The sequence below is a fragment of the Schistocerca serialis genome, chromosome 8 (assembly GCF_023864345.2).
Source record: "Schistocerca serialis cubense isolate TAMUIC-IGC-003099 chromosome 8, iqSchSeri2.2, whole genome shotgun sequence".
NCBI lineage: Eukaryota > Metazoa > Arthropoda > Insecta > Orthoptera > Acrididae > Schistocerca > Schistocerca serialis.
This window is the reverse complement of record NC_064645.1, coordinates 617,184,915-617,208,809: the sequence shown is the minus strand read 5'-3', so window position 1 is coordinate 617,208,809 and position 23,895 is coordinate 617,184,915. Positions and strand designations below refer to the sequence as shown.

Genomic DNA, 23,895 nt, shown 5'->3' with positions numbered 1-23,895 from the left:
GTCCTATCAATTAATCCCTTCTTTTAGACATTTTGTGCCACAATCCCCCACCCACCCAATTTGATTCAGTACATCGTCATTTGTTATTCAATTTACTCATCTAATCTTAAACATTCATCTACAGCATCACATTTCAAAAGCTTCTATTCTCTTCTTGTGTGAACCGCCTATTGGTCACACCCCATTTCCTTACAAGGCTACACTCCAGACAAGAAAGATCAGAACACTTAAATTTATATTAGATGTCAACAGATTTCTCCTTTTTCAAAAATGCTTTTATTGCTATTTCCAGTCTGCATTTTACGAGGCGTGTTTTTTTTTTTTGAAGTAAGGTCTGTTTGAACACAAGTACACAATGAAAGGTTATTTCAAAAAAGTACATTTATTTTCAGAAAGGACATACTTCACTCTATTTTTCGACATAGTTGCCAAGTTCGTTCAAACACGTATCATACCAACCAACCAATTTTAAAATACCCTCTTCATAACTGCCGTTTTCAAGTCATCGGCATCATTGTAATGGTTGCCAATGAGGTGTTGTGTGAGGTGGAGTAACAGATGGTAATTGCTCTGCGCAAGATCAGGACTGTAGGGTGGGTGATCTAAAACTTCCCAGCCAAAAAACTGTCCAATTAATCGCGGGTCTGACCTTCAGTATGAGGAAGGACAATTCCCTTTGTCAGCATGCTATATCTTTTGTTTTCAATCGCTCTGCGTAATATGCCAAACCCATGTTTCATCTACAGTTACGATCTGACTCAAGAAGCCGTCACTTTCTTCGTGATAACTAGTCAAGAACTTCATTGCACACTCAAATCTTTGGTTTTTGTGTTAGGAGTTTTGGGACCCAATGGGAACACAGTTTCCTAAACTTTAGGTGTTCAGAAACAATGTTGTAAAGCACTGATCTCGACACATCAGAAAATTCGTTTGAGAGACCCGTTATTATGAAACGCCTGTTTTCACGAATCCTCACTTCAGCTGAAGCCACCAAATAGTCTGTAATCAAAGAAGGGTGACGTCATCATGGATTTTGTACAGTCATCTTTGAATTCGCATACACACTTACACACTTTGCTTTCACTCATAACAGTATCACCACACACTTTGCAAATCTGTTGATGAATTTCTGCAGGAGACAAGTTCCTTGCTGACAAAAACCATATCAATGAGCGAACATCACACGGGGCGGGTGAGTTGATAGTCTTAGACATTTTGAAAGCATAGAACAGAACCGTACAGGTTAGCTACAGAGCTGAAACTGAGCACAGTTGTTCCTGAGGCATGCAGGTACATGATTAATGCGCTCGTAGCAGTATGCGCGTGAACTACTAGTGTCTACAACAAAACAGACCTTCCTTAAAAAAACGCCTCGTATACTCGCACTACTTTGTCTATCATAAGCTATTTTGCTGCTAACATAGCAAAACTCCTGATATAATTCAAATACATTTCATTGCCCTTGTTTTACTTAGGTTAATCTCCATTTTAAAATTTCTTTTCAAGACACTATTTATTCCGTTATACTACTTTTGCAAGTCATTTATCACATCTGACAGAAACCACAATGTCATCATCAAAGTTCAAAGTTTTACTTTCTTCTCTCTGAACTTTAATTCCAAATCCCCCCCACAGTTTGCTGACTGTACGGCCTGATAACAATGGGGACAGCCTACAACCCCATCACATTCACTTAATATACATACTGAATGACATTGGGGTATGCTGCAACTCTGTCCCACTACCTTCTCAACTACAGCTGATCTCCCATATCTTTCTACTCTTATAATTGCAGTCTGGTTTCTGTATAAGTTGAAAATAACCTTCCATTTCCTGTATTTTATCCCTGCTACTGTCAAAATTTCAAAGAGAGTATTCCAGTCAACATGGTAAATAGGTTTTTCTAAAGCTAGAAATGCTATGCCTTTCTATGACCTATTTTCCAGGATAAGCCATAAGGTCAGTATTGCCATGTGTATTCATACATTTCTCTGGGACCCAAACTGAACTTCCTTGGGGTTGGCTTCTACCGGTTTTCCTATTCTTCTGTAAGTAATTTGTGTCAATATTTTGCGACCATGATATATTTAACATTCTTTCATCTCTGATACATCTCTAAGATGAGACACACTTTTGTCCTCAGGCACACCTTTGGGCTACGACATACTGCAAGTCTCAATACGACTCCAGTAATACATTAAATGATGGCTTGCCTCCGATGGATGGGTGAATTCTTTCTCAGGTCAGGATAAAATAATGACTACTATCTCCAACAGGACAATAGAAGTGGATTCAGTTGAGGTGACTTAGTGGTTGTATGTCTGAGAGAGAAGTGCAGAAACACAAAGCTAGTAAAATCTATGTGGTGTCACATGTGTCCATGCACACATATCAATCAGTTTCAGATCAGTATTTGGCTCTTCCTGTTTGTGTTTACTGACATTTGTTTTAAGATATTCAGTAATCTGGCCATCAACAATCACCACAGCATAAGATTACACATACTACATCTTTTCAAACTTTTCTCATAATTGTCATAACATATTTGCTGGGCTATCCAAACAAAGGATAAAATTATGCAAGGTAACACATTTCCTCATTTTCACACATATGTCCGATGTATCAACTATTTTTCCTTAACAAAACTGGTATTTGCTATATGGTGGTTACCTTCAAACATGAAGAGATACTTTCTTATGCGTATCTGGATGTTAACATTCTCAGAGTAAACTAAAATAATATAACAGCTTTTGTTATGCTAAGGTGCAGTGCAGTACAAGGGACACGACATGCTGGCTATTTGTCACCTACCTTCCTTGTTGCTGGTCACCATGCAATGAGACATCAGCTTGGCTGCTGGATGTCTGGTTCACAAGCTGTAGAAAAACAATAAAAAGTGCAGAACCAAATCAACTGTGCAAACACTAGATACATTACTTTTTAAACTGTGAAAATTTTTCTGATATATGTCTTCTAGAATACTGTGCTTTGCAAGTGAATAATATGCTTGATCTATGAGCTCTGTAAATATCTACCCTTTAAATAAGCCAATATTTTAAAGTAATTTTCTTCAGTCGAAAGAGCATACCTAAATTTCATTAAAGTATGTGACGTGTATTGTATAAAATAAGTTGCCCATGCACTCCACAAAACTATACACAATACGAGTAACAAGAATGGTACAGAAATCCATCAAAGTTCATAGTAGGAACTCATATGTAAGACAGAAAAAAGAAAGAGATGAAGGTGGGGGGATAGTTGTAGAGGAGGGGAGAGAATCAATGTAACTCATAAATGCCTTGTTATGTTAGAGTAAGAGTACTATTAAATGTGTGACTCCGAAATATGAAACTGTTATCAGTTATTAAGGAGTTTTAAGAATCTAGTATCTGTACCAGTCTATCATGTTAAGCTACTATATTTAATGTCACAGTTTTTGCATAAGAGACGTATAAACTGTGAAATGCATTGTAAAATTATTTATTTAGCATCGCCATTTTTACCACATATGCTGTCACTGTGCAAGTACACTACTTTCCGAACAGTCTCCCTAGCTTTCTTTCATGTTCCCTCTGTAAAATTGACAGTTAACTGCTAATGGTTTTGTAGACCATTACTACATTACGTTGCAATTTATATTCACCGGCTAGTAATAATAAGCCAGGGACATTTGTTTCCACAAATCACTCTGAAAACACTCTGATAAACAGATACAGTTCACTGTTTAATAAACAAGGATAGCCACAAAAAATTCAAATACTATTCAGATTAATTTAACTCAACATTACAACACTTTTGCATAAAAATTTCTCTATTTACTTGCCATAACAAGGTAGGTTATTTAGTCCGTGACAACGATGGTGGGGGCAATCATTGAAAGTGTGTTATTTTTATTCAAATTTGATGTGACAAGTAAACCGAGAACTTTTTATGCAATAACTATGTTGTGAAAAGTTTTACAGACTTAAACAACACTTTTGATTACGAGAAAATGAAGTGTACTTGCACAGCTTATATTAAATAAGTGTAATACTAGCCAACCATTAATTGTGTAAATATTATGGACCACAAATCAGCCACTATTATTGCCATTTTTAGTGCTGTTTAAAAGAAGTGAAAAATCATAGTAATGGTAACAATATTAATTAGAACAAAAGATTAGTAAGAGAGAGGCAAAATTAACTTTTGTCCAAATGGTAATGAAGTGAAATGATGCATATACTTTTTTTTTTTTTTTACTCCTCACCAAAAAGAGAAAAAGAAGAAACTCACCTCCAAAGGCAAACTGGCCAATGATGTAGCAGCAGTGGCTGAAGGCACTGGTGTACCCATCTCAGATGGCTCACGCCCTAATACAGCACCTAATTTAAGCACATAGACGCCTGTGAGGCGTCTCAGTGATTGCAGGCGTAACCTCAGATCTGTAAGCCTGGCCCATGTATTGCTGCCAGTGTTCACGCCACCCTCTTCCTCTGGCTGACGCAAAAGCTGGTCAGCCGCCTCTTGAAGCGACATTACTCGTGGTTCACAACGCTCAAGATCACTGCGCAGTTCCTGCAATAAGACATACAGTAGTCAAATGAAACTGCCATGTCTCTTTTGGTGTTGCAGACCAAATAATATAAACAAAGGAAACACTCTTTAAACTTCTGAAAAACAATTTTAAAATGGAAACAAAATTGAAATAATTGTAAAAATTTACAAAAAGTGTTCAGTGCTTACGGCCAGGAAAAAAAACTTTGAGAATTATATTGAAAAAACAGAGTGAGGGACAGAAAAAGAAAAGGATGTGACTTATTAGAAGTTTTTATTTGAAGTCATAATGCAAATGGGGATGCCAGAGGAACAGAAAATGAATTCATTACATCAATAAAATTATATAGGTTACTTTGCTCAAAAATGAGACACTGGTCTTGACAGATGCAAATATTATTTGGCAGTGTACTCTACAGGTACAATCATAGTTTACAACTCCCCATCACATACTCGATATTTTATATTCAGTTTTCCTATTTCATATTTCATTAAGCTTATTGATTTCATTCATTGAATGGTTGCCATGCTTTGTGGCCTATTAGAAATAAGTATATAATACACAATTTTGATTCTAATGTGTAACATATTTTATGAGTATTAGATTATAGCTTTGACATTCGAGAAGCTGGTCACCACCTGGAATTAAAAGTCAATGAACTGTAAAATGTCAGCTACACTAATTCCATTTTGCCCATTCCAATTAGCAAAAATATAAATGAACAATGAAAATAACCCACCCTAAATTTGTTGTATTTAGCTTCTATCACAGCTGCATCATCAGCCAAGTCTACAGGCTCAGTCTGCCTGATGATATTTTCAGTTTTTTCAAGCCACTCTACAAGTTCTTCAATGATATGATGAAATTCGGAATTCTGAAACAGAGTGATAATACAAAAAATTAAATTACACTGTTAATTACATTCATGGAAGCCATGTCATCTATTTTTCATCAAAATATATATACATTCTCGATATGGCAGTTGCTCAAGAAAGTAACAATTTCAAATAACATTAAATAGGCACAATGGGCTATTAAAAAAAATCAGGCCTATGGTTATATTTGAAAGCGAACAGGTACTCCCTCCTCTTACCAGGGTGGTTAGGAATTAAGATCCTCTCAACGCCAAGGCATTAGAAAGTGAACACTTGCTTGGATAAGACAAAGAAAATGAATTACTTAATTTTCGAAGGAACCACCCCATAATTCAGCTCGATTGGTTTAGGGAAAATTCAGAAACCCTAACACTGGATGAATAGATGGGGATCTAAATTCCTAAATGTGAGTCCAGAGCCTTAACCATTGTACCATGGCACTCAACATCTTATACCCAGGTTGTCCAATTCAAAATGTTTAACATGGCCACTACATGCTTTTATTTGTAAGTTAGTACTGGCTTCTGCAATACTCAAAACGGAGGGAACTAATAATATATGTAGCTTCTACGAACAATTTTGATAACAATATAACAGAAAAATACACTCTACTAACCTCCATCAAAGCGACCTGCAGCTGAGCTTGCCATCTTGCAGCTGCTCGACACACAGCGTCCCAACGACTGTTTGTTGTTGCTAACCGTGCTCGCAGTTGTTCTGCATGTTCTATATCTTCTGTATGGTCTGCAAGATGGCTGCCCACTATGTTGAGTGAAACAACAATGCTCTTGTGGCTGTCCAGATCCATTAGAAATTCCTAAAAAGAAATAACTGTCCAGTTACAAACTATCCTTTTATATCATTCACTTAAAAGAACTACCATTAAAAATGTTTTAACAGAACACTGACACAATACACAGACTAATTTAACCAGCATATGCAACCAGTGATATCTCACCCTATGGTCCTGTATTGTATCTTCCAGTTTCTCAATGTTATTGGGAGGAGAACTCTGAGCACTCTGTGTTGCTTCAGCATACTGCAGCCACTGTTCTAATCGCCATAAGTCATTATCCAATTGCTGCCAGTTACGTCGTGAGCAGAGTGGACATGTCAGTCTTGTACTCTCGCTGTCAAAAGAAATAATTATTCATGATTATTGGTCAGAAAAAGGTAAAATTAATTTACAAACAATCTCAAAAATGAGAATTAACATATAAACACTAATATAATTATTTATTTCTTTTAACAAAGAAACCACTTTGTACAGAAAAAAATTTAATTAATAAGCTTTAATACTATCTTCCTACATTATTTACACCAGCTCAGTTTTCACTGCTGTTTTGTCACATACTGTGTTTATCATTTAACTGTGTTTATTATTTACATAGGGTAGTGTAGCACTGACATTCTACCTCAATATACATATTCCGAAAGCCACACCATATGGCACATGATGGAGGGTACCTCGTACTACTACTAATTATTTCCTTTCCTGTTCCACTTGTAAACAGAGTGAAGGGAAAACTACTATCTGTGTATGTCCGTACAAGCCCTAACAGCTCTTATTTTATGTTCAATGTCCTTAGATGAAATGGACATTGGTGGCAGCAGAATCATTCTGCAGTCAGCTTCAAATACCAGTTCCCTATACTTTCTCAACACTGTTTCATGAAAAGAACATAACCTTCCCTCCAGGGATTCCCATTTCAGTTCACAAAGCATATCCATAATACTTGCATGCTGCTTCAACTTACTAGTAGAACATCAAGCAGCATGCCTGTGAATTGCTTCAATGTCTTCCTTCAATACGGCCTGGCTGGGTCCCAAAAACTTGAGCTTTATACATGGGCTTTTTTTTATAGAACTTCTCTGAATACACCAGAGTCAACTATTCACCTTCTATACAATCGTCCTTGCATGCTCATTCCATTTCACATGCCTTTGCAACATGATGGGATAATCAACCTGACTGTGCCAAGCAACACACTAGTAATACTGTATTCAAACATTACAAGATTGTTTTTTCTAATCATTTTTATTAACTTACATTCCTCTACATTTTGGGTAAACTGTTGTTCATCACACCAACTACAAATTTTGTCTAAGCCATCTTGTATCCTCCCACAGTCACTCACTCAACGATGACACTTCCCATACACTACAGCATCATCGGCAAGCTATCACAGATTGCTGCTAACTCTGTCCATTACATCTTTTGTTTACAAACAGAATAAGAGTGGTCCTATCACATTCTCCTGTGGCACTCCTGACTAAACCTCCATCTCCCATGTATATTTAAAATGCCACTGAAAACAAAGTACTTGGCAATGAATAAGGGTGTTGCATATACAGCCCCCCAGGCCATCAATGTCACCACATAGAAATGGATATGTTGTTCTTGAAGGTTCATGCCTTACAATATAACATGAAAGTTGCAAGAGGAATTTACATGCAAGAGGCAGAACCATTGGTACATAGATGATACGTAACCAGCATTCAGCAGACAGAACACAAATAGAAAGAAATAATCTGTCACACGGAGTTACACGGCATAAGAACAGGACTGCTGTATTATAAACACTAATAAGGATATGCAAAGGAGGTGGAGGTATTACAAAGAGCATTAATGATGTTCAAAAAATAACTGAAATTTGTGTGTTTTTGGAAAGAATTTTATGTATTCACCAACGTCAACGTCACATCCTTGAAAGTAGTACCTGTCAGACATTGTCCACTTGTAACAGCATTTTTCCCACATCTGGAACTCTTATCTATGAGACAGTTTTTAACTATACAGAGAACATGCTGTTAATTTCACCTATCCTTGTATAACAACATCCTTTTAAGCTTTACTTTATTTTCGGAAACATAAAAAAAGTCACATGGGGCACATCATGTGAATATACAGGCTCAGGCATCATTACAGAATTGTTTTTGATCAAAAATACATGAACAATCCTTGAAGCATAAGCAGGTGCATTATCTTGGCACAAAAGCAATGAATTGTTTTTCCATAAATCTGCCCATTTTCCTTCGGACTGCTTCAAGCAGACGGCATTGAACTTTAAAGCAGAACTTCATATCGATCATCAACCTTGTGTGAAGAACTCATGGTGCACTAAGTACTTAAAATAGAACACAGCCAGCATAACTTTCATAGTGGACTGCAACTATCGAGCTTCCTTCGGTCTAGGCAGTTCAGAGTTCCATTGAACTGAGCCTTAGTTTCAAAATCAGCACCACTTCTTATGGTATATTTCAGTAGTTCTGCATTGTTGTTGATTTTGTCTTGTGGCATCAGAGCAACTTGCATTTGACACTGATTTTATCAAAATTCAATAACAATTTTGTAACACGTTTTGCTGTCATACATTTCATACTCAAAACACCTGAAAAATTTCATGGCATGGGCTATCTGATATCCCATGATCTGTCAGCAACTTCTCTCATTGGGATCTAATGACTGTTCATAATTGTTTCTTTCAATCTTTCTGCAATTTCATTGGCTAACAATGTGTTGCAGTGTTCATATGCTCATCATCTTCAGTGCCTTCTTTGAAACATTTATATCACTTGTAAATCTAAGCCCTTGTTTTACTCATTGCAGACTCACCACAAGCAATATTTAACAGTTCTCACACTTTGCTGCTCTTTATTCTGTTTTTGCACTAAAATGTAATACAAATACTCTGATCCATTTTTTTTTTCTTTTTTCAAATAAATAATCACCAATACTATTTTTTAGATAGTTGACAACAGACTAAATATTGGCTACGGTTACCACTGTACTGATACTTTTCAGACAGGTCTTATAACAAATGAAAAACTAGTGGAAATCAGGATAGCACAAGACAGGATACTACATAATTCTCGCAACAGTCATCCAAACATTTGCTACATAATTTTGAATAGCTTGCTTATTTTTATTATTGCCAGTGAGGTTTGCATATATATTTGATAGTACATAGAAACAATCTGTAGCCCCACTGCAGTGAAATTGATAATATGTCTGAAGATCATTCAGCAGACAAGCTTACATCAGCATTGTAAATCAGAACATTTCGTTCTCAGCTGCAGAAACCCCCCCCCCCCCCTTTTCCAGGTATAAAAAGGGCTACGGCATACATGTGCATAGGCTGTCCAAGAGTCTCAAGTCAATTGTAGCCGTCTTCTTACAAACAAAAAACTGTTTTAGATACAAATCATTTTATTGTTCCTCAAACTATTCACCTGCAAAATTTATTCGCTTCTGCACGTGTTCAAATCAATTCTGGAAACATTTATTCTACTCTGACGTTGATAGCTCAAAAACCTGGTTTTGAAAGGATCCAGCAATAGCTACTTGAAATGAAGAAATCATTATCCATGCATTTTTTCTTTGCATAAGAGAACAAAGAAAAGGTCATGTGATTTAATCAGGTCAACATGAGCAACTAAACATTAATTAGTTGTTTTTCTGTATCATATGGTCAATTGATTTATGTGCTATGTGATAGCTGGTAATACCAAGATTAAGAATTGTGTGAAATTTTCAGCTCTTTTACTTTATTTCATCAATGCAGTGTGGCAAACAAATTGTTAGTTAATTAGTTTCAAGTTCCATGGAGCATTTTTAAGATGAATTACAATATTGTGGGATGAGTCTTTTTATATACATATCACAAATTATTTTGTAAATATTTAAATATCATTCTTCCTTTTGAACCACAGTGGATTATTTACAACAAACTTCATACTGTGAACTAGTAGTGAAAATGCCTAAATCCTTAAACATATGCCTACAAGATGGTCATGGGTGAGCATCACGCAATATTCCTCCAGCATGTTTCCGAGCAATCACGCCTTAGCTTCTTTAAGATGAGTTACCCCACTACTGGATCAGTTCCTTCCTGACTAATTGCAAACAGACAGTGCCCATCAAGCACACAAATAACAAACTAAAAACTGTATCCAAACATTTATCTGACTACAAACAAATTAAATGTGGTATACCCCAAGGATCAGTAATGGGACCCCTTCTATTCCTTCTGTACATTAATGATCTCATGTTGATGCACATAAAACATCATATTTGCAGATGACACCACAATTCAACTAAACGGAGACAGCAATGAACAGTTACAGCAGTCAATAAAACAAAACAACTTAGCAACTGAATGCAGAATAATCAGCTTATAATAAACAGTAAAGAAACCATTGCACTTAAAATTCCACAATGCTAACAAGGACATGTTTATCCCACCCATCTCTATCAATGACAAACTAGTTGGTAACAGTACTGAAACCAAATTCTTAGGACACTGGCTGCAGAGCAACCTAAAATGAAATAAGAATATTGAATATCTCAACGCAGAACTGAGCAAAACAGTTACCTTCTTTGCTAACACAATCATGCTCTCGTGATAAAACAGTAATGAGTGCATATCATGCCTACTTTCATTCTCGTCTTATATATGAGATCACTTTCTGGGGATACTCTACAAAGCTAATAGCAATTTTAAACTACAAAAAAGAGCCATTAGAATCTTGTTTGAGTGGAAGCCTAGAGACTCTTGTAAATCTCTGTTTAAGAAATCTGGTATTCCTCCATTACCATGTGTATACATTATGGAAACCTTTTTACTCCTTGAAATAACTGTATTATGTAAGGACTGCAGACTCCAAAATAACTGTGATATACATGATCACCTTATGACTCAAAACAGAAATTTAAATGTAACCCATTTTAACAAACTTCCTGAAAACATAAAAGCTATTACTGAGGTCAATACCTTTGGAAAATATCTTAAGTTATATTTACAGTATCACTGCTTTTACTCGATTGAAGAATATTTAAATTTATGAAGTGTGTTATATAAATACTTATGTGTAACATGTATTATCATAACCTTAAATAAGTGTGCCTAGAAAGAACTTTCAGCTGTATACGTATAACATCACGTAAGTTGTTTTAGGAGTTCCAAAATGTGCTTTTTCCAGTTTAAATTCTCATCAATATGGACAACAAAGAATTTTGAAGTTTCTAGCCGATATATTATTTCCCCACCATTAAGCAAATTATCACTGGAGCATATCACTAAGCACTGACTATTCTTCAGTCCTGTAAAGCAATAATGGTGACATATCTAGTTTTTCCAAGATAAACAAATGATCATTTTCATGAAGATACTTCATGAATGAATCATTTCTGTTGATTCTAGTTCATTTCTGACAATCCATGCCATTGACTGCTGATCAGTTTTGTCTCCTGTTGTATTGTAGTACACATATTTTACATTTCCTGCGTTAATTTTTTAGAATATTTCCTTGCAACTGGTGTGAGCCTGTTTCTGAGATTAAGTCAAATTGTGCAGAATCCATAGAGAGCATAACTTTATCACAGTTAGAAGTTCATACAGAACTGATTGTCGTGCATTTTTCGACATGACTAAGGGTGTCCCATCATACAGCAAGCCAATGTCAGCCAGTCCTCTGCAATCATTTTGTGCAGAGCTTTGATGTGACCTGAAACATCTACTGATTTTGGTCAGCCTACACTACATTTAATGCAGATGGGAGCATGACCATAATAAATGTCTGCAAACTAGTTGCAAAGTCTTTTCTGAAGGTGGTTGACCACTGTAAGTTGAATGAAGCAATTGGAGGATCATAACAAAACCATGTAGCAAAATTTTTAATGTGAAATTTCAATTTTTCAGAACGCTATTTCTTAAAAATTCACTGTAAGCGAATTACTTAGAAAATTTCTGAGCTACTGTTGTTTTAATAGCAACAAATGTCAATATTTTAAAACAATAGTAATTTCACATTTAAATAGTGGCATCTAAGGGTTGTTTGCAAAAATTTAAAAGGTGGCCCTCACAATACCTTGGCCACAAACAACTAATGGATGGACGACTATCTACAAAATTTGTCCATCACAATTCCCAACATCAGTAAATTGTCAATACAAACAGTAACGTATCCGTGATGACAAGAATTAGCTTTCTGTGGTCCCTAACTTTTAATATGGCTTCATAATCTATAGTAGTGAATGCATGAAATTTCCTAATGTCACGACAATTAATTTTGGAAGTCGCAAATAAAATGTACATTATGCAGTTTGTAGTACAATGCTTAGCATAGATAATACATTAGACATACTTATCCAGATATTCTATAGTTAGTAAGGAGGTCCACTTAACTGTTCACAGATAAAATAGTAAGCCTCAGCAAAGGTAGACCTGCGAAAAGACAACAACCATAAACTAGAAAGTAAGAAAGACCAAGTCCCGTTTATACTGAGCAATGCAGCAGCAAACATGCAAATACAAAAACAATTTAATGCACTACACAGTCTCTATAGAACGGTATACAGGTAAAGGAGAAGAAAAAACATTGCAGCACACCAGGTTTTACCAACAACACTAGATCAGATTTTGGGGCGCCAACATATGCAAGCACTCTTTTTTTATAAAAAGCACCGAAAAATAGTTCTGCACTAACAACAGGAATGGGAAAGAAGGATTTGATTAGAAGCAGACAATATAATGAATTTATGATTGGCACAGCATGGTCTTTTAAAGCATAAATCATCAAGAAGTTGGGCAGCTTTGTGAATTGCGAATGATAATGCATGCTTGTGACTGTGCAGTTATTAAAGAGGCAGAACTATATTCCAGATGACATTCAAGTGGGATGTAGAGAAAACGAGGTTCATCAAATAAATATGATGAAACACAGTTTACAGAATTTATTTTCTTGTCTGAATTAAGTGCAACTGGGCACTTCCTGGGAAGTTCTAGTTATATTTTGGTAGTGAAAACATATTGCTTATGTAAAAAGTTATTTAAATCTAAATATCCTGTTTTGTTCTTTAAACATTTTTTATATCTAAACAGCCACAGAAAGGCTTCTAATGCAAGGCAACTCTCAGATATAATTCACTGCCTTCTCTACTTTTGATTAATCTCACGAGCATCGCAAGATTAATTACAGCAAAATAAGAAACACAAGCAGTTATCATCTGGGAGGTCCCTATGAACAATGTACCTCTTTATTAGGCCTCATCCTACTAGAAGTGGTAAGTCTTTCTCTTACCACAGAAGCAGCTACATGGGATAATTAAAGTGAGAATTCAGTGTAATGAAGGTTGAAAACTATGGTCAACTGAGAGTTCTTTACACTGAAACCTCTACTGTCAGTAAAAAATTTCTAGGGCCAATCAGGTACCAAACACTTGACTTTTTGATCACTCTCTTGGCGCTTAGAAATTTATGAAAATAAACCACATCAGTTTAAGACATGACAAGTAAAGAAACATTATTCTTATGAAACTGTGAATCTGGTAGGTGGGACCTGCTTCTGTGTACACCAGCTTTACCCATATGGTTTTATAGGGGGCATTAAATAACTATTTCCATAAAAGAAGAAACAGGTAAATTATTTACTGAGAACAATCTTCCAGAAATCTTCAAATATGATGGAGTAATCTCCAACGAATCATGATACCTTTAGAATGTTTCATTTGTTTGTTGTTCCAACTTCACTGATCAATGTACTATGAATCCAAGTTAGACGCTGCCTATCATATGTCAAACAATGTTATCATACAATGCCGACATGTGCAGTATATGCTCACGACCAGTACTTAGTAACAGAATGTAACTGCAAAATAGTGTCATAAATAGCATATGGACTAACCTTTGTTTCAGATTACTTACAAGTTCACTTTGAACACTCATTTAATTCACGCGCTGAAAGAACAAGAATCTTCCAATAATGTACTCAGAAAGAGAACATTTTGCAGCTAAAACCATTCTTTATGGAACATATGCAGGAAATGTGCCTTGTCTCAATATCACTACAATTCTGCCAACAACTGATAATTCAACAGTATTGTCAATACTATCAGTAAAAGGAGTATAGTAGTAGTAGTAGTAGTAGTAGTAGTAGAAGGAAGCCAAGACAGGGTAGTGACAGCAGTAGCAATATCAACAGCGGTAGCAATGTAAGCATCAGCACCAACAGCAAGTAAGAAGAAAGCTACACACAGACTAAACTAACAAAGTAGGCAACTTTAAGTAAGTAGTCAGTCCTTCACCTCAGAGTTAGTTCTGCAGTTTTTTGTGGATTATAGATGCATCTTCCCCCTTCTCAGGTATACAAACAAAAGCTTATATTTGAGTACATTAACTTCTCTCTTATAGACAGTATTTTGAACTGGAGATTATCTGATCTCTTCCCAATATTTAGTTACACTGTGTGCCTAACCATTAACACAAGTACAAATGAAAAATATATCACCTAAACTGAAACCTACACACAGTGATTTGAACATAATATTCAAAAATTTCCTTTGGTTAAGTCCACAAAAGTTTTACATATTAGATCAAAATTTATATATGCATCAAAAAGTTACAAACTTTCTATCAAAATTTAATTAACTTTGCTTTCAATTTTTGCACGAGTACACCTGAAGGAGGAGGAGGAAGAGAAGAAGTGAGATAAGGGATATTGCAGCTTCATTACTTTTCATGTACTCACAAAAAACAAGGTAGGAAGATTAAACAGTAGAATAAGGATTATGTAGCAAATGAAAACTTCCGTTAATTGAACTGTGACAGGGGATGATAAATACCTGAGCTCCTTCTCCTGCTGCTCTCGTGCCTGTATATTTGCTACCATGCGGTCAAAGCGTTCACCAAGCACTCTAACACGGTCTGCAGCAGCTCGATTCTCAGGAAGTAATGAGCTGAGATGCCTGACTAGCTCAATACTTGACCTTGCTGCAGCCAAAGCTTTTGATATTTCTGAAGAACGTGGAGTTATTTTTGTACGGCTTGCTACATCTTCTAGTTGGTCTAGGTTTGCTGAGCATTCTCTCATTGCTGATTCTAGCTCATAGCGATATGCATCGTCTGATGTCAACTTAAGTGTGTCCACTTGAACAGCAGAATCTTGCTCGAACCGCAAAGTTTCAACTTGAATTGCAGAGTCCACAACCTGTCAAAAATGAAACATTTGAAAATATTTTAAGTTTAGTGGAAAAGTGTTGCTTGCACATACTTTGAAAGATTTTCTCTAAATTATTTGTAAAGTCTGATCACTAAAATTTCACAAACTCTAGTAGTTCATTATTGTTGACAGTGTTGCTATTCCCCACATTCAACTGCCAAAAACAATACAAAATCCACAATGTATAAAATGACTACTGCAAATATACAGAATTAATGTATGAGCTCTTGCAACTAGCAAATTAATAGGGATTTAAAACTGTAAATATTTTTTTTATTTCTATATGGTAAGGATAGTTATGGTACAATGTAAAGAATTTAAGAGTGAAGGAGATGAGCCACAAAATAGCAGAAGCATTGTGTCATCAACAGGCATAAGGAATGATAAATACCTGAGCTCCTTCTCTTGTGCGAGCACATGCGCGAGCAGTATATGTGTGGAGCAGTACATGTGTGGAGCAGTACACGCTCTCTCTCTCTCTCTCTCTCTGGTGTGTGTGTGTGTGTGTGTGTGTGTGTGTGTGTGTGTGTGTGTGTGTGTGTGTGTGGCAGGGTCCCTCTTTTTTCCCCCCTCTCAATGACTCAATGCTTTTTTTATTATTTAAAAGTTTGTTATAATGAAGCAACTGCCCAATTATTATGAGTTTGGGAGCAGGGGGGCTATTGGCAGGGTGGGGGGGGGGGGGGGGGGGGGGTGTTGGAGACTGCTATGATAAGCCCAAAAATTTAAATTAACTGAAACACATCTGGGCAAAAACACATACTTTAAATTTAATATTTGAAATTGAAACATTACAATGTGTAAATATTTTCTGCAATTGCTTAACAAAATAATGACAGTCCCGATTTCTTAAATTTTTTTGATTGCCAATGGTGTTTTTCTGTATGGCAATGATGTGGAGTGCGTCAACAGATTTAGAAACATAATGCAGTAAAGTGTGAATATATGCTGATCATTTACATGCTTTTCTTTTACATTAACTGTAATCTAATTTTAAATTTAATAACTGAAAACCTACTCAGGACTTCATCTATGGAGTGGGAGTAGCTGTCAAGCAGATATGATTTCAGTTTGTTGATAACCTTTAATTTACACGGGAATTGGTCAAATATTTCCCTGATTGCACACTGTGCTTCCTTATGTGCAAGAGTGAAGTTAAGTTGCAAGTGTTGCAGAATTTTTTTGTTGCTATGTCATATTTAGGAATGTTACTATTATTCTCAAATTGCATCTAGTTCTTAACACCAAATCTCATAAGAAAGTATATATGTTGCAAGTCTAAGAGAATACTTCACTTCAGTTGAACTGTTGATGCACGGACAAGAAAATAAAGTTAATACAGATAAAAATGTTAAAGCTTAAGTCTTGAAAGCTTGAGATGAAAATATATGAAGGTTTGTAGTGCATCTTGACAAACTGAAAAGAGTAACTACAGGATATAAAAAACAAGGAAAGCCATCGTATACAAATCCAAAAGGCCACACAGTACCAAAAAGGGTTAGGTATTTCCACTTTCTTTCATGTTTACATCAACAACAAAGTTGGATTTGACTAATGGATTGTATGTTTTATTGATCTGTATTATGTCACTATCTGGTAATTATAGCCGATCCCGGAGTCCACTGCTATTACTCACAAGTCTGGCACCAATGGCAGTTTATAGATGCTGCAACTAACCAGTTGTTATGCTGAACAACAAATTAAACCAATGACTATAAACACAAACCTGGGAGCTGCACTTTTCCCGTAGTTGCCAGAAGCGTTCACGAATATCTGACCACAAAAGCTGGCATTCATTCAGCATGCCACGCAATTCAGATGTTTCTTCAGGGCTACATCGTTGTAATACTCGATTACCCACTTCCTCCACTTCTTGAACCAATGGTGACAATGCTTCCAGATCAGTCTCTAGCTGTGTCAACTGTGACGAGTCCAACTGTTCTGTTAAGTGCTGTGCCTGAGAAACATTACCCATCTCAAGTAATACAACTTATCATTATTGTAGGTCTTAAACAAATATGTAAAATGGACAAGTATCCTAAGTATAACTCCTCATACATAGTAAATTACCACAAAATTATTAGGTAATTTTCAAGATTTTTGAATTGTAAAAACAAATTTAACACAATTAGAAATTGAAGTACATAATATGGTCAATAAGTATGCACTTTCCACAAGAGAATATGAACCCTCTGATTCTGACATACAAATACAGTAATGTTTATTACTGTGTAAAATGAGATTACTTAATGTCTTACTGAGCTTAGCTTCTCAATTGTTCTTTCCACTAATGGTTACATCTTGTGCACAGCACAACAATAAACACACAAAAGAAATACCGATTTGTAAACAGTACACCATCTGTATCTACCCAACTTTCTGTAGTGTGAGTGCTAGAAATTATTATAACAAAATTAGAAACACTTAAAAGTGAAATGTAATGTACTGTTTCCTGACATGGACAACTAATTAAAACCAATTTCAATCACATAGGAAATTTGTATCAACTTTCTGAAGGGCAGTGAAAGTGAACAAAGTATTACCTGTGTAAGACTAATGTCAAACTGCGTGAGAGCAACAAGTGCTCTACTGTGTGCAGCAGCGAAGTCCCGGTATCGCTGCAGTTCTCTGAATAGCCTCTGTTGAGCAGCAGCTGCAGCAGGTGCTAGGTCATGCCAACGGCGAAGTACCGATCGAGCTCCAGATGTCAGCTGCCGCATATTCTCTGGTTCGAGGAGAGTACTCTCTTTGTGCAGACGGGAGTAAGACTGGTCCAGGATGCGGAGGGCTGGAGCACGTGTCTCCACCTCCTTCAGCACACCCTAATCCAAAACAGACAACAGTTAGGTACTTTTTTAATCACCTATGCTAGTTCTAAATTGTAAAAGTAGTAAGTTCTCCTGCAGCATATAAGTTACTCTAATTTCTACTTAAAAGTTCTAGTGGACTTCTCTACATACTCTTGATGTTTTTCACTACTTTACACTGCTCTCATTACTACAACTCACATCGATACGTGAAACAAAAGACTGGATCTCAGATTGTGACCGCAGATCCTGCCGACTGTCGAGTTCCTTCAAAACCAGCTCCTGTGCAGTGAGCCAGTCTTCTTGTTCAGTGCAGAGCTTCTGTAAGTCCTGTATCAACTGGCAGACGGCAATGATACGTCGCTTGCGTTCTGCCGACTGGCCACAGACATTCTTCCACCTGAAACAATTACAATAAAATTCTCTTTAGTTTCTGAAAAGAGTTGTATTAATTAAATATCAACACCACACTACAATATTCTCAGCTTGCTACCTTCAGCACTTGCAATGCCTGAGTGTTAATCATTCTCTAGCTTCATACAACTTTCTGAATCTGGTATAGAATGTCAACTTCATCTGCAGAATGGATAAAGTTTAATTCGGTGTGACCTAAATATTCTTTGTTTTGAATAGTTTATCACAACATGAATGGCTGCATCCGAGTGTACTTGCAGCTTTCTTAAGAAGATTACATAAAGAATTTTCTAATAATGCAACCACAAGTGATAATACCAAGGAAATAACACAGTATGGTACTGGATGGCTTCTTTTTTATTGTTATTAATTTGTAGAGAATGGATTGCTATGAATATTTAAGACTGTTAAAAATTGTATGCCAGACCAACATTCCAACATGGACCCTGCCTTTGACAAACAGTGCACTACTCATATCAACTGCACTATTAGTGTAGGCCATAGTGGCTGATTCAAAAGTTTCAACTTGCATCTTGCCTCTTTCCACACATTTCATTGGCTGCAGGAGAATACTAAGGTATGAAGGGTATCCAGTGATAAATTACATCTTTCAGGCATGTACGAATAGCATAAGTGGTCGCCCATTAAAGACAAGAATCAAGCTTGAAATTCTGCTGTGGATTATAATTTCAACTTCACATATCTGCTCATTTAACAACCAGTAACTAAAGGTGTGTGCATATTCATAATTTATTTTATATTAGAAGAAAGAGTATGGCACATTTTGCAAGACGAATTAACTATGAGAAAATGTGTTTTCCATATGGAGGCCACATTTTGTTAACATCTGTTGAAAATCAAAGGAAAGACTGATTTCTCAGCAATATTTGACAAATTTAAACTTAATTCAAATGATTGTGATCCCAGTTTGCTGAGACTTAGATACATTACTTTATCTATGTACAGGGCAGCAACGAAATGTTGGGTAGAAGACAGTGGGCTCAAATAAATAAAGCTAATTAAGGAAAGTTATTATCAGTGTTTCCCAAGGTGTGAAAAGGATTCTTCTTACCCTGCAGCTCCTCTAACCAATTATTTCTACATGATCATTTCTAACCAAATACTGTGCTCACATCTGAATGCTGATAATAATGACTGATTTGAAGATTTAACTGAGCACTGAATACCAAGTACGATACATATGAAATAGATACATCATCAAAACAATGCTGCGGACTAGTATCAAAACAGCTCTCCCCCCCCCCCCCCCTCTCTCTCTCTGTCACACACACACACACACACACACACACACACACACACACACACACACACAAGAAGATTTAGAAGATCATAAATGCACATATACACACATTAGGAAATTTGTGACTCCATTATTGTGAAATTGTGACCTCAGATGTTACTGCTTAAAATAGAAGGTGGGAAAAATAAAACTGGCACGGAAAATATTTGTAAGATTCAGTGGAATTGGCCCTTGTTAGTGATCAGAACTGCCCATCACAGAAAATACTGGAAACTGTGATTCTGACCCACCAATTGATTGTTGTCACATGTGTGTGCATGCGCATCTCCCACAGGCTCTTTCCCAAGTACTTCACAGTGTTATTACATTTGAGCGAGTGAGGGGAACAGATGTGTTTAATGAGCAGTTGAAACCAACATAAAATGGTGCTCACAATACAATATTACATCTTCACTGTTTAGTATCATGTGAAGCACTATTTGTGCAAAACCTGTGCAGAACAGTTTCTGCAAAAGTTTATGACTTAAAAGTGTTTCGGCAAAATCTCCAGTGAAGTCTGCAATGCAAAACTTAGTGGCAAAACTGCACAAAGGAGGCTCTGCAGCAAATAAAAAAGGTAACTAACCGAAAAGAAAACATTATCCTTCATTCAAATAATGTTTTCTTTTCGGTTAGGAAAGCCTATAACAAAGTCCAATGAGGCCTCCACACCACTTATCTGTGCATTTGGGAATTGAAGAGATTACTGTGTTGAAACATTATCAAAAAAGGACTGCAGCATCTGTATCGTTACTAATTTGCTGTTATGCACAACTTAAGGTGTCCAGATAAGCTTTCACATGGTGATTGCTGCCAGTGGTTTCTGAGCGAAGTGGAATCAGGCCTTTTGGATCACTGGTTTTCCATTTCTTCAGGTGAGTGCTGGTCCAGCTTGTCAGGATATGCAAAGTCACAGAACATGCAGCATTATACACCAAAAATCCCCATTGGTACTTTGCACAGCTGTTGCAATATCTCAAAATTGGCGTTAGTGCACAATGACTGGTGTCCAAATCACAACATAATTACTTCACTAACTGTTAATGCTGACAAATATGTCCATATTCTGTTTAATCCATACGTGGATCACCTAACAGAAAATTAACAACTGTATGGATATTTTCAGCAATGTACGGCAACAGCATATATTGCCTTGACAACCTTGTGATGTGGGCATGAGATGTTTGGTGAGGAGAGGACACAGTGGAACCCCCTGGCTGCGTTGGTCACCTGACCTCACTCCTTACGATTTTTACCCATGAGGAAAATTGAAGGGTCAGATATACTCAAATAATCCTCGCGCACTGGGAGCTACTACAGCAGAATATTGAAAACACTGTTGCAGCTATCCCTCAGGTAGAGCACACCAATTTGATAAACCTACCAAAGTGCTCCATAGACATCACTGGTGGCTATTTCCAACATCTGCTGTGATGTTCATTAAAAAGGATCAATTCCGCATCAGTTTTGTAAAAAAATTTTGGGTTCGGGCTTGGGGTACCACGCTAAGAGGGGTGCCAGAGGCTTTAATATTTCCATACAGGAAACAATTAGTAGTGGTCGCTTGGGGGGACAAGCTGTCAGGGGTACCGAGGGTGCTCGAGTACAAGGTTTGTATACAGTCTCACAATTAGTAGAGAAAAATGACAAGTGTGAAAGTGGAAGTGTCAACAGGGGGTTAGGAAGACTGTCAAATGCCTTGTGTGAAGAGATGTTCTTGAACCAGCCCTATGCATAAGAGTTTCCACCAGATTATGATTGTACATGGTTATACATTCATTAAATGGCTGTGCTTCATGCTGGAGAATGAAAACTTTTGAGACAAGACTAAACTATTTTTAGACTATTAGCTAGTTATGCTTCGGCCTAATGTCAATAGCTATTATTTCACTTCATGAAATTCATAATCTATGGCAATGATGTACAAAATGGAAAATAGTCTGATGGAAAAAAAACTGCAACACCAAGAAGGCATTGAGCAACATAAACGATAGTTGGTAGGTATGTTTCTACATCTCAGAAATGATGTCTATTAAAATTTTGCACCAGGTGCATAAGAGTGGTGTTAGTGGTGCCATTATGAGGATCCAAATCAGGTTTGCTTTTAATACACACTTTAATGGTTGTGAGTGTTGGTTACCCTTCAGATTGAACATGGTGAGCTGTTAGTCAAGAATTCCTTTCAGGTGACAAAGACACTATTATCAACACTCACCAAGTTTGAACGAAGTTGTGTAATAGGGTACAAGAAGCTGGATGTCCCTTCTATCTATTGCAGGTGGATTTGGCAGGAATGTAGCCACTGTACATGATTGCTGGCAGTGGTGGTCATGAGAATGTGTGGTCACCAGAAGAGTGAGCTTCCAACAGCCATGTGGCACACCCGTGAGGGAAGACTATCTTGTTCAGTCTACTGCATCTGCAGCAATAATATAAGCACCAGTTGGCACCACAGTGACACAACAAACTGCCTCAAATCAGTTATTTTAAGGACAGCTCTGAGCCAGAAACCCTGTAGTATACATTACACTGACTCCAAACCACTGTTATTTGCGACTTCAATGGTGTCAAGTGAGTGCTCATTGGAGGGCAGGTGGGAGATCTGTTGTGTCTTCTGATGAAAGCTGATTCTGCCTCGGTGCCAGTGATGACCATGTGGTGGTCAGGAGGGACCAGTTCAGGGCCTGCAACCAACCTGTCTGCAGCCAAGGCACACTGGACCTACATGTAGATTTGTGTTCTGGGGTGCAATTTCGTATGACAGTAGAGTTATCCCACGCACCCTGATGGCAAAATTTTATGCCATTCATGAACAGCATTCCATAGGATGTTTTCCAACAGGATAATGCTAACAAACATACTGCTGTTGCAAGCCAGCATGCTCTACAGTGTCTACATGCTGCCTTGGCTTGCTCAATCATCAGATCTGTCTCCAATCGAGCACATATGGGACGTCAATGAATTTCAACTTCAGCATCAACAACAAACAGCATTAAGTGTCACTGTATCAACTGACCAAGTGCAACAGGCATGGAACTCTATTACACGAACTGACATCTGGCACCTGTACAACACAATGCATGCGCATCTGCCTGCTTGCATTCGACGTTCTCTCGGTTACACCAGTCATTAAAGTACCAGCATTTCACACTTGCAATGGCTTATCTCATGCTTACATTAACCTGTGATTTTGTAATGATAATCACTAATGTTAATTACCTAGACAAATATATTGCAGAAATTTCATTACTCTACATTAATTATTTTTTGGTGTTGCAATTTTTTTCTGACTGTGTATGTATATGATTGCACTCAGAATACTTCAAAAATTCAAGGGAGATTTCTGCAGTAATGTCTAAAATGGATATCCTTACAATCAGAATTATCTTCTGAACTAAGAGGATTGTTATTATGTGAGTTATTAACCCTAACTGGGGTATAAGACAGCAAATATTAACATAAACTACAAATGCGCCTTCGTAGCATCTTTACCAGCGACAAATTCCACGTTAACGCAACAATTCATGACCTGAGTCATTTGAACATGTCAAGGATATAACAAGAAAAACTGTACCTGTAGCAAATGTGGGTTTCCTGTGAGCTGAAATCATTATCTTGCTGTATTTACAGATCACTAAATTTTAATACTGCATTTTCTTGAAGCTATCGAGGGACATTGAATAGTGCCGAGTTTTTGACTATTCTGCAATACACTGAGGAGCATGTCAACTCTGAGTTCATCACCCTTTCCAATTCCAGATGAGTGGTGGAACTATTAAAGACATCTAATGCAGCGGAAAATACAACCTTACAACAGCATATCACATCATGAATCTGATGTTATAGATCACCACAAATACAGGAATCAGAAAGTTACAAATGTACTGGGTAAAAGCACACTGTGGAACACCTACCAATGAAACAGCGGACAAGCTTGTCAAAGCAACCACCTATGATGGAGTGAGG

At 36.9% G+C, this 23,895-nt stretch overlaps 1 protein-coding gene across 2 annotated transcripts in view; it reads right to left on the bottom strand.

Moving 5' to 3' along the window:
- LOC126416038 (muscle-specific protein 300 kDa-like) overlaps nucleotides 1–23,895 on the bottom strand; it is a 643,030-nt gene that overhangs the window by 4,453 nt on the left and 614,682 nt on the right. For both annotated transcript variants that reach the window (XM_050083501.1, XM_050083503.1), the window contains 10 exons: nucleotides 18,417–18,615; nucleotides 17,952–18,230; nucleotides 17,135–17,365; nucleotides 15,032–15,396; nucleotides 12,597–12,635; nucleotides 6,368–6,539; nucleotides 6,026–6,226; nucleotides 5,274–5,408; nucleotides 4,273–4,554; nucleotides 2,812–2,876 (listed from right to left, as the gene is read on the bottom strand). In XM_050083501.1, coding sequence (XP_049939458.1) covers nucleotides 2,812–2,876; nucleotides 4,273–4,554; nucleotides 5,274–5,408; nucleotides 6,026–6,226; nucleotides 6,368–6,539; nucleotides 12,597–12,635; nucleotides 15,032–15,396; nucleotides 17,135–17,365; nucleotides 17,952–18,230; nucleotides 18,417–18,615 — 1,968 coding nt within the window. The remainder of the gene's footprint in view (nucleotides 1–2,811; nucleotides 2,877–4,272; nucleotides 4,555–5,273; nucleotides 5,409–6,025; nucleotides 6,227–6,367; nucleotides 6,540–12,596; nucleotides 12,636–15,031; nucleotides 15,397–17,134; nucleotides 17,366–17,951; nucleotides 18,231–18,416; nucleotides 18,616–23,895) is intronic.